The sequence below is a fragment of the Cryptomeria japonica genome, chromosome 6 (assembly GCF_030272615.1).
Source record: "Cryptomeria japonica chromosome 6, Sugi_1.0, whole genome shotgun sequence".
Lineage (NCBI taxonomy): Eukaryota > Viridiplantae > Streptophyta > Pinopsida > Cupressales > Cupressaceae > Cryptomeria > Cryptomeria japonica.
This window is the reverse complement of record NC_081410.1, coordinates 50,264,458-50,276,967: the sequence shown is the minus strand read 5'-3', so window position 1 is coordinate 50,276,967 and position 12,510 is coordinate 50,264,458. Positions and strand designations below refer to the sequence as shown.

At 34.7% G+C, this 12,510-nt stretch overlaps 1 protein-coding gene across 3 annotated transcripts in view; it reads left to right on the top strand.

Moving 5' to 3' along the window:
- The window catches only part of LOC131079419 (protein VASCULAR ASSOCIATED DEATH 1, chloroplastic), a 179,452-nt gene that overhangs the window by 112,089 nt on the left and 54,853 nt on the right, over nucleotides 1–12,510 (top strand). For 2 of the 3 annotated variants that reach the window (XM_058017361.2, XM_058017359.2), the window contains exons 15-17: nucleotides 5,530–5,591; nucleotides 5,706–5,823; nucleotides 5,915–6,228. In XM_058017361.2, coding sequence (XP_057873344.1) covers nucleotides 5,530–5,591; nucleotides 5,706–5,823; nucleotides 5,915–6,228 — 494 coding nt within the window. The remainder of the gene's footprint in view (nucleotides 1–5,529; nucleotides 5,592–5,705; nucleotides 5,824–5,914; nucleotides 6,229–12,510) is intronic. The other variant, XM_058017360.2, reaches the window with a different exon arrangement.

The window sequence follows — 12,510 nt, the reverse complement described above, 5'->3', positions numbered from 1 at the left end:
GCAACGGGAGGACCATTACAAACAAAATATCACTCGACTGCTTATTCAACGGGAGGACAGAATTACAAAGATCAAATGTAAGCGGCAAGCTAGCCTCTTCCACTTTTCAGCGGGGTTTGCTTTACAAACATGAAATGATTGATAGTACTACTATTCAACCTTACAATAATGAGACAGAATCTTAGAATAGATAAGTAATGTTGTCCACAAATGAAAGTTACTTTCAATCCCCACACTCTAAAAGATAACAAACCACTACTGACTCCTATTCTGAAAATCAATAACACGCAGACCAGCCACTACAAGAATCACTGAAATGCCCATAACTCACCCAAAACAACTCAGAGTGACACAAAAACTGAAGCAAATGGAAAATATGACATGAGCGACCAATTTAGAACCCCAAACCTGCAACTTAGATGACTTAAACCTGATGCACGCAACCCGAGGCAGCCATGAATGGGGCGGCCGAGCTATGAGGTTCATTTTGCAATATAAGTTTCAGATCAGTGAACGAGCAGCTGCAAATTGGTGGACATCGTCGCCTTTGTGGTAGGAATAATCAGAACCCTTACCCATAATGAAATGATCAACAGGCAAGGAGGTATGATCAAAACACTGCTTCAGCCACTACACAACCGGCAACACACCAAAACCATGCCTTCACTCAGAATACTGAAAATATCACAGCAACATCCTTCACAATGAAGCTCATTCTATTCCTTTGGATGAGAAATAGGCTCTCCCACAGCTAGGTGCTATCTTACAAGCACGAAACTGGCACAAGCTAGGAAGCACTCAACTTTGAAGCAAAAGTTTGGCACAAATTCGATAGCACTTTGTTATAGAATGTTTAAAAAGATGCTCAAATGAGAGCCCAAGGCTCTTATTTATAACCTTTGCTCAACCAAATTCAAATTAAACTACTCCCAAATTCACCCCACATCAAATGACATTACATTTCACCCAAATGGCGTTGCATTTTCATTTCATTTGACAAGCATATGGCCGCCCAAGATGAAAAACCCTTTCTTCTAGACAAGTTCGAACTTATACATAGTCCACTAAAAATAACTTAAAACACTTTTCTACTTTGGTGCCTGACTTAGGTGAATTAATAAAATCTTATGAATAAAATATGCCTTTTTCCTCTTGCCTAAGTTGACCAATTAATAATTAAATATCAAACTTTAGCATAAAGTATTAATATTTAATTAATCACTTGAAAATCAAATACTGATAGTGCCAAATTGAACTTGTGGACTAAAGTGCTGAAAACCATCAGCTAGACTGGGTTGGAGCTCTATACTGCACTGCTAAAAATAGCTCTGCCTGAACTGCCACTTACTAAAAATAGGAAGTCATGAAAACATCTCCGAAAAACATGCTCATCGAACCCTGTGAGAAATCTCAGAACACCCTGCAAAACCTCAAAATCTTAACAGCTGCCACCAACTTACTAAAAATAGTAAGTTCAAAATTATTCTCAAAACTGAATGCATGTTTTATCACCGTGAAGCTCAAGGAAAACCCAGAAGGAATCCACAATCGGAATTGTAGAAGCCTTACCAGAAAAAAATTAATTGGATCACACAAAGCTCCACAAAAATAAGAAATCCTAATTCTTCATTCCAATCAGCCTACGGGTCTCCGGAATAGGCCATTGGACCACTGATTGTTCCTTACTGAGAAGGGGACATTACAAAATTTCCCTTTTGATTTATAATATTAGTATTCTACTGTCTACAACCTTACTATTCACACACTACTCACATAATGTGATTCTTCTTTTGAAAATATAATTATGATATTTCCAGATCGAGGAACTAGTTCAGTCAGTAACTATTTCACTTTCTACATTGTAAACTCTATTAATACGTGTCTCATTTATCTTGAAGAGACACGTCTTATTTCAAATGACATCTCTTTGGAAAGAGACATTTTCTACTTAATAGCCTTTCACCATATTCTTTGGTGAAACGTATCTCTTAATGAACAATGATTTGTTCATATTAAATATAATATAAATCCTTGTAATAAAATAAGAATCGCACCTTTATAATAATCGCTACCTTTAGTTACTGTGAGATTTCTTATATTAATTTTATCTTTATTTACAAGAGAGATTGCGGCCTTTTATCTTATTAGTCTTCAAATAATGAATCGCTGTCATTTCATATTTGTCTTATATTTGCTTTGTCTTTTTCTTCTTGTCTTATGTGGTTTGCTGTCTTCCTTTTTGAATAAACTAACCAATCGCTGGTCTTTCACAATTTGTCTTTTCTTTGACAAATCAGCAAATTACTAACCAATCACTGGTCCTTTATTATTCAAAGACTTTAATTACTGCTCCTCAAATTTTAATCGTTGTCCTTTAATAAAGTGGTGCAGCAGCACCTAGTTGAGTTCATGCCTCCATGAGGCCATTTTGTCAAATTTGCTTTGGGTTTGTGTTTTGATCATGTAATAAGGCCTTATTAGACCATTTTTGATTGTTAGGAGTTTAGTTGGAGTCATTTGGGGTTAGGAAGTGCAATCATGTAAAAGTTGCTATTGTTGTCAAGCAACTTTCCTTGCTAATGTTGCCATAAACACACAAAGTGATGTTTGTTACTTTGTAATTCAAAAATTAGTTGGTAACCACTGGAGGAGGTTGAAAAACCTATAAAATGCCTTGTATCATCGACCACAGTGTTGGTTGATGGATTTTGATAAAGTTTGAGGAAGAAACAATCAATAAAGAAGTTCAAATTCCTACATTTCTGAACATTACTTTGCTGTTCTCGTCAGTTGTATGGTCCTATACGACCTGTAGATGATCTCTCATGCATTGGAATTGATGAACCTGTGAACTTTATCTCATTTGCAATTGGTTTGACTCGTTTTCATTAAGTTTGAAGGATTTTATTGCATTTTTAAGGAAAACAGTCTTGAAACCCCAGTTTTGAGGGTTTGAAAGAGAAAAAATTAAGTTTTGAGTCATTCCACTGGTGAAATGGCCTGAAAACCAGTGTAATGGAAGTAATTAGGTTGTGTTTTGTGTTTGTGAAGTAAGAAGGGGCAGGGAATAAGTTTTGGTGAAGAATAGGTGATGCCCTAGGGTGTTAACTCTCAAGATTAGGCCTAATTGACAGAAGGACAGTCCATTTTTTAGGCATACTTTCCAAAGAAACCCTATTTCATTTTGACTTATGTTGTATAAAGCCCAAATGGGTATCCAAAAGTGGTCTTATATTTTCTAGATCGGTTATGGTTTGAAAGCTATGGCCAAAATACACGAGTTGCTGCTCCCTTTAGGCCTAATTGCTGAATTACCAGTCTATTGTTGAGGGTGTTGGTCCAAAACAACCCTACCTGCATTTTGGATATGTTACAGAGGGGCATAAAAGGGTACCTCAAAAGGTAACTAGATTGTGGAGATCAAATATGCCTGGGAAGATATGGTTGAAATACCCGTTTTGATGTACTACTAGGAATTGGGAGCCTAGAAAGGAGTAATCCACCATTTAAAGGTTTGAAACTTGCATTTGATGTTTGAAAGCCTTCATAGTTGCGAAATATGGTATTAATGAAGTCATAGCCACCCCTGCTCTGCATCATAAAGTGTACTCGCCATTTTTTGTTGTTGTTACCTCTTTGTCTTTATCATTGTTTCTTATATTATAACCTCTTGCTGGTCTTCATAATACGATAATTGTTTTGACTTTTTATTGATTGTTGTCTTCTAAAACATGTCTCATTTGAAGTCAATCACTTCTGTCTGTTTGTTGCCATGCATACACTGGGACTGAAATCACTGTATATATAAATTTAGGTTGGGACTGAAATCAGTATATATACATTACTGGGACTGTCTGTCTGTTATTGTATGATCAGACTGGGACATAATACACATGTAAGATCAGACTGTAAAATATTTATCAGATTTAGGACAATATGTTCATCAACTATACTAATTCAGTAAGTATAGTGGTTCAATATGTTCATCAATCTACATACATCAATCTCCATAACATAGTAACATGTTCATCGATCTCCATTAACAAATTCCTTTGACATCAATGACAGTTATTCCATCAATGTCATCCATTCACTGTGACATCAGTGACAACTATTCCAACATAGGAGTCCTTGCAAATGTATCCAAATTCATTTATTTTATTCTCAGTTACAAGACTAAGACTCAACAAAGACACAAATTGAAGAAACTATAAAATATAAAGATTTATAAGGATTCAAAGCTTTTATTATACATCTTTCAATAAGTCAACATATGAGAGAGAGGTCTACTTGTGTTGTATCCTATCCTCTGAAATCCTTAGTATTTTTAATCCAAATATAGACTTCCTTTTTCCTTTGATATTGGTATATAAAACTAATTCAAACACTGAAATAATCACTACCTAAAAATAGAAGATATAATAAGGCTTTGTTTTTAAAGTTAGACTGCCTTTTTCATAGGCAAACCTATAGAACATTTTTCAAACTTTTTGTTAAGAATCCTGTTGGCCTTCACTAAGATGTGCCCAATATAGACTTGCACAAGGTTTAAATAAATTTGGCATGCAACAATGAACATATAGGCATGTAAACCCTTTTTTGATTTCCAATTGGCCCTTTTTAGGTTGTGCAACTCAGCATACAAGCATTTTTATCTTCAAAAAATGTCTTTGATGCCCTAGGATGTGCATTTGTTGAGCTGCTTGCCATTTTCAGTTTTTAATAGCAATGTTTCCCTCTGCTAGGCGTGTAACAGATCATACTCACACATTCAAACTCGAACTAAACAAAAATGAGCATTTTGTTCTATTTGGCATGTGCCAATGATATTGATTGCATCATTTTAAATTTAAAGACTTTGGGCAAATTTAGGATGCACATTTTTGTGTGGCAACTTGATTTCGCTTTGCAAATTATGTCTTCCCCTTTCATGGCCGAGTCTTGATGATAGTTTGGAGTGTTCTGCAGCCTTGGATCAAATAAACCACATTAAGACTTGCCAAGTTTCTACAAGTTTGGGAAAATCTTGTATCTCTGATTTTACTATTTACATCACTTATCATTATTAGAATTCTTTGTTATTTTAATCTTCTTTTTCTCATCTTGTTTTCTGCTACCTCATTAGGCAAGCCGCAAAACACAACTTATGTGAGTTTTTCAGCAATACTTGTATCATTCTTTCTCATCCTACTGATGGATCACAAAGTGTGATCCGAAATGTTGATACAAAAATATACATAGGTTATTCTAGAAGCTTGTTAAATAAAAGTAATGTATTTTCAATTTCTCATGGTTATGTAAAAATAAAATTTTGAACAATTTCTGTTCTATAATTGACCAGATTGCAATAGCAATTTTAAACCTGGATCAAGAATTTGTGGCATTTATGTGTCCTTCATCACACAGGCTTCCAAGATCAATCTTTATAATTTGATAGATTGCACTGCCTATTGCATTTGATACATTGTTATATATGACGTAAAATTGCTTCTATAGCTAATTATTGAGTGGTATTTTGTGGCTACACAGGAAAAATTGAGCAAGGTACATCTGAAGAATGCAAGGAAGCTTATGCCTCTTGGATACATGAGGTATGATTATCAATGTCTATAAGTCTTACAGTACTTCCATGTTCAATTCAATTAATTTTATTATCGCGAAAAACCACTGTAATTCTGTATTCAGCGTGCTTGGATTTATTGTAGGCTCATTCTCTCCTGAATCAAGTTAAAGGCGACAGCATCAAAACAGTGAATTGTGAGCCTCCTTTTACATCCACACCAAATAGTCCACCCTCTCCAAAAGTTGTGCTTAGCGCAGATGGTATTGAATTCAATTATTTATTATGCTTGCAATAAAATAAAAGAGGTACAAAGTTTATTATTTTTGCTACTGATTACTATTGTTTTTAAAGAAGGAAATGGACAACCAGCAATTCCAGAACAAGGACAAAGTGATAATACCATTGCAAAAGCTTGTAATATAGCAGAAGATGCTACGACTAGACATCATTTTGGAAATCTTGAAACGGAGTCACTGCAAGAGTCCAATTTTAAATTGAGTAATGCACAAAGAAGTATGGAAACTTTGCTGGCCAAAACATTTAGCTACAGATCGTCACCACTGCTATCAAATGTTTATACTAATCTGACATTGCACTGGAAACCTGGCGGACAATTTACCTTAATTTTGGCTCTGATTTTAATAGCCATATTTGCTGTTACACAGGTATTTAACACACAAAACTTGTCTTCCATCATATCAATTTCAATTTTCTGGTTCATTTCCTTTCAATGTATTGAAAGCGATTTGGTTTTGAAATTGAGCATAAGAGACATTTTGATATCTTAGTATCTCTTTTTCATCTTGAAAGTGGAAATAAATCTCTCTCTCTGTCTCTCTCTGTCTCTCTCCCTCCCCGCCCCCTCTTTTCCCTAAAATCTGTGAGCTTTCCTTTTTTTCCTACAATCTGTGAGCATTTTGTTTTGTCTTTTTCAAACAACTCAAATTGGAACAATCTGTGAGATAAAACATCTCTTCAAATTACAACGAGAAGCTCCATGAAAATTAATATTAACCTTATTCACCAAGCTATAAACAAGATTTACAATTATTGATACTTTGCACAATTTCTCTTAGGTATTTTGCAATAGTGAAATAAATAAAATAAACTTCTGCCCTGTCTTTTTACCTTGCGTATGAGCATAAAACTTGTAAAAATTCTTTCTCATAAACAGGATTTTGTAAATTTTACGACCTAAATCAAGACAATTGAATCTAATACCACAAGACTTTCCTACTAGCTTAAAATAAAAATCAATTAGTTGATGCTATAACCACCACTATAGGGTGTTAGCTCAAATCCACATAAATATTTTTCCAATCACTCAAATTATAACTCTTTCTAACAACCAAGTTTCTGAAGTGGGCAAGATGAAAGCATATAGACATTAGAATGAGGACAAAGAATTATATGAAAAATATTGGTGACTAGCCATCCTATTTACAATTAAAAAAAATCATAGAATTGGTCAAGCCAAACTAGTTGAATGCAAGTTGAATTATATCAACTCCAGAAGGGCATACTCATTCACTCGATTTCAATACATGTCATGCAAGGTGGAAAATTTATTGAAAATGAAAGAAGGATCCAGTGGATTAACTAACAAGGATCTTTACAATAAAGAGCAGGGATCCAGTGGTGAACCATCCAAGATCTTCGAAAATTCAAACATTGGTTGTAAATTGTCCAATTTACAATAATAGATTTCATTGAGAAAATAATATTATAATTGAACTTCAAATGATTGTACAATTAATCCAAGAACAGCCAGCGACAATAGAATGAAATTGTTTAACTCTTCTAATCAACAGAATCAGAATAAGGTGTCCTCCAACTGAAAAATATAAATTAATATTATACCATGGAAGGTTGGACATAGTCTGAAGCTAACTATAAACTGAAACTGAAGGAAAAATCGTTGGAATAAAAGGGAAGTATTATAGCTGTTGTTCTGCACCCTCCAAAATGAAACTGTATAACTTAGATTGATTTAAGGTGCCATAGAAACTTAGATTGATTTAAGTGCCATAGAAGCCTTCTAAATTAATGTTGTTCCAGAACCAACACTAATAATGACTGTTGTAAAGGACTGTATGGAAGAGTTAAGGGGCTGCGATTGGGTCTGACTGGTTCAGCAATGACCCACTAGAACAAAAAAACTTGTTGTTTGAAAGGCATAATTAATAGAAATGGCACAGCTTCACACCATATTGCTGGTTACAGTCACAACTAGAACATAATTCAATATTAAACAGTAATGATGGCTGAAAAACCCAATGCCCAGCCAAAGAAAAATGACACTCAACACTGATTGGACGGCCATGGCAAAGGAAATAGTAGTATGGACAAGGGAATAATCTCCAACAGAAATATGCAGAAATTAATTAATACTAGCACATGAATATAAAATTTGGCTTCGCAAAGATCCCATCCAGCTAGTATTGTATGACCCTCTTAGTGTGCAAACTGGTATGACCTGTTATGGCATTTAAATATGTAATGTTCTCAACCCAAAATTTAATATGTCAGATCTGGAAAATGGATTCAGAAATATTATGCCAAATTTCACTGAAAACACCCAAACTAGCTAGCTACTCTTACACAGAAAAGGCTAATTTAAAATGGAACTTAATAGAATATCACTGAAAATGATTTTTCTGTTATGTGCATCCTATAATCAAGTCTGAAACTGATCTATTACAGCAGCAACACAAATGTCTTCAAACTCCAAATTTTAAGCAAAACCCACAAAAACTATTACAACCGAATACCTCTAGTGTCACTGAAAACAGCACAAACTGATATTGTTTGATTTCCAAATAGAAAATACATAGTATATGATTTCATACAAGATTAATAACAGCAACAATTCCCTGCAACACACACAACACCAAACTACAAAGAAAATCTAAATATGTTTAGAAAGTCACTATGCAATACAATCCACGGTGCCAAGACTGCACAGCACTGACCAACAATACTCGTAAATAATCTCTGATGTTTGGGAATAATGAGCTACAGAAACACTTAGAAAATACTGAAATCACAACAGCAAACCAAAAAAACACTTCCATAATCACTGCTACAACACCAATGATGCCCTAAACACAAACAAAGGAAAACTGCTGAAACTACTGAAATTTCGAAGCTCCAATGCAACCTTTGAATGAAGTTGCTCTATGTGAACAATGGGGTTTTGACCACCATCCACTTGAAGCTTAGGGATTTCTATGTACAAGCTGTAGAATCTTTTAATTCCAATTGAGATTGGAATATTAATTCACAACTCAGGGATGTTCATCCATACTGAATAACCCTTAATGGCCTAAAAGACTACATTTACTTATCAACCAAGGGTTGTATAAATTGAAATGGTACAGCACGGTATGTGCATTACAATCCTATCTAGGGCTGTTGTCCTACATTAACTGCAAAAACAGTAGTAAAGGAAAGTGCTGGAAAACAAGTGTTAAATATTACTATAACGCAAATGAAAATGTCAAAGAAAGAACATGTGCAATGAAAGCTAAACATTATACTACAACTGTGGGTCCCGCAGTTATACTGAGAGGTGGGGGGGATGAATCAGTATAACACATCTTTTTTTTTAATTCAATTTCAACAATATAAAACCAAATAACACAAATCTACACAGCTGATACAAAAGTTCTAAATATAATATTATATATATGTATATATAGGATGATTACAATTGATAGAGGCACCGACCCCTCAATCACTTTGTGAGCACCAACTTACTAGAGGCACCAACCTCTCATTCAATTCTTTATCAAACTGATATATTTTCCACTACAATCTGCCTTCAACTATTCCACAGTTCTGATCATCAATCTGCCTCTTTGTATGCTACAGTTATGATCATAGATTTGCCTTCATGTAGGCTACAGATCTGCTCATAAATCTGCCTTCCTATCTTCCTTAATTCTGTCCAAAATAGGGATAATATACTCAGAAATTCTTCATAACATACTTCTCATCAATCGCTAAATCATATTTTTATCTTTTACTTCAGTCCAATAAAAATCACAGAAAAGTGTTTCCTCTTTTTATGCAGTCTTTATCTTATCATTAATCTGATGTAATTCAGACAAAAAGTCTGATCGTGATATATCAACCACAAAATAATTTGCTCCAACTGTAGGTATACTTTCAGCCCATATATCTTCAACACTCCTTTCATTTCATTACAAAATTCTATATATATACCTTTCAGTTCTAACGGATGTCTCATTGAACTGACATGTCCTTTTGTTTTTTAATAAACAAATTATAACTGCCACCTCTAATCACAACTTTTTAACATCATATTTGTCACTTACTAATCGTATTTTATTAGCTTGTTATTTTGGACATGATTCTTCCAAGAACCGGGTCTCTTCCTCAACTCGTGCCTTTCCAAAACTAATTGATTTGTTTATTTAACAAATCATGGCTGTTGATTAATCAAATCGTGGCATTTTGTTTAACCAAATCGTGGATTTTGTATATCTTGATTATTAATAACACTGTGGCATTTTGTGGCATTGAATTAATAATATAATATCAAATATATTAATATCTTATCTTGTACAATCTTATATTAACATCAGATTTTCACACATAGTCATCAGTTTGCATCCTATAATCTGATTATAAATAATCATGCTGCTCCAAGACATCAATGGTAATATTTCAACAATCTCCCCCTTTGTCATTGATGGCAACGTCTCCTTCTTAACCTCTTAATCAACCTAATTATACACTACTCCCCCTTGGTTCAATGCTTCTGCTTGCTCCTATGTTCCCCCTTACTAGTCTTCTCCTCCTTTGACATCAATCCCAAAGGGTATGAAAGAACTCCCCCTTACTCCTTGGACAGATAGGGTAGTACTCCCAATTTTTGCCCGAGACACTCAAAAGTTTCTCTTGGTAGAGGTTTTGTAAATATATCTGCTATTTGTTCTTTGGTAGGCACATATTCCATCTTCACTTGTTGTTTAGCAACTTGTTCTCTCTAGAAACGATATTTGATGGGAATGTGTTTTTTCCTAGAGTGTGCATCACTAGATTCTTGGAAATGTTGATGGCACTTGTGTTATCACACAATATAGATATTGGGTGATCATATTCACTTTGAGATCCTTTAAGGTTTGACGCATCCAAAGTACTTGAGCACAATAATGAGGCTGCTGCTATGTACTCCGCTTCAACAGTAGATAGTGTAATGTCCCCTTTTTTGCAGACATGGATTTTGGATGATTAGCCTATCATTTTGACCCTCGTAGGCTAATAATTGTTGATAGAAAGTCTTTTGAGACAGAGGCTTGGTTAATGGAGGTTCATGTCTTCCCCAAAATTCAGTATGTTCCAGTTTGGTCTTCGTTTGGCTCAAACTGGACTTCGTTTGGGCTCAGTTTCATATACTTATAATAAGTCGAGACGATCGAGAGGGACCCTTTCTATTTTTAGTAAGTCTGTGGGTTGGACAGAGGATAAAATGGTCAACTCCCCGGTGCAGACAAAATGAAGAAATATTGATTAATCATGGAGTTATGTTTATTTGATTATTAATAAAGTGATAACTTTATTAATAAATTTTATTATGAGGCCATTTAATGTTATATTATAAGTTATTATTATTTCATAAAGAAAGGGTCATGTTCATCATTAAAAGGGGGCCATTTATTCAATTAAGCATGGGGGTCCAATATTAATTAAATGTTAAAAGATTTCCTAAGTATGAAATGAAATAACATTTTAAATGTTATTTAAATGCTTTTCCTTGGAAATCGAACTTATGAGAAGTATATAAGTCTTCAAGCCAAAATTGATTTCATTCTCTATTGAGCATTTGTTTTGATGAAATTGTATGAGAGGAGGAAGCCAAGGGTTTCATTCTTCGAGCCATTGGAGAACAATACATTCTTCAGTGTTGCGGCTATTTGAGGTGGTAAAATAGCCATTGAATTTGGCACTTGGGAGAGCTTCATCCAGGATTTCTATTTGGGCTTAAAGGTGAAGAATTTTTACTTTGGGTTTGAAGATTATTGAAGGGCTATCAAGTGCAGACCTGAAGATTCATCAGTTGCAGCCATTAGCGATCAGATTTCAAGCTGTGTTGGCTGCTACAGTGACACGTGAGCAGTACCCGCGCTACAGTAAAATGCTACAGTGATGTGCTTGGTTGGTGTTGTTTCATCGACATTACTAGAGGGTTTCTATTGCTGTGAACATTCCTAGAATTTGCCAGTATGCTGATATGAAGTTTGCTGAGAAACATTTTCCAGATTGCTGGTTACATTTCCAGAATTTGCCGTGATACAGTTTCAGACCTGCAATGATAGATATCGATTTCCGAGTACATTTGTCTTGTTTTGCAAAAGAATATTAATCTGATTTGAGTCTTTATTGTATCTGAGGAAATTGTAATCAGATTTGAGACTGTTATTTCATTATTGATGCATTACTATATTTTATAATTGGTAAATGTTATTTGCATTTATAAATATTGCCTGGCATCTCAACAAATCAAATCAAACAAGCAAGGATTTGGTAAACCCAAAGTAATTAAACAAGGCAGAAAATTTGTGTTCGCAAGAGTCCACCTAGGGTGGGTTCTTACAGATAGGGAGATAGATGCTTGTTTCTTACTCAACCATGAAACAAGACTATTGCCTAGAAAGAAGGTATTGCCACAAGCGATAGTCCAAAGTCCCTTTCAAGTATTTGAAGATTCTTTTCACTACCTGAACATGTTTTTCCATGGGGGCTGCTTTAAATCTTGCCCCGATTCCAACTGCTTGCTTAATATCTGGCCTTGAGGCTGTTAGATAGAGTAAACTTCCTATCATTGATGGGTAGAGAGTTTGATTTTCTATAGGAGAGTCATCATTGTTACTTAGTTTACACCCTGTAACCATGGGTGTACTAACAGGATTGCATTCTTC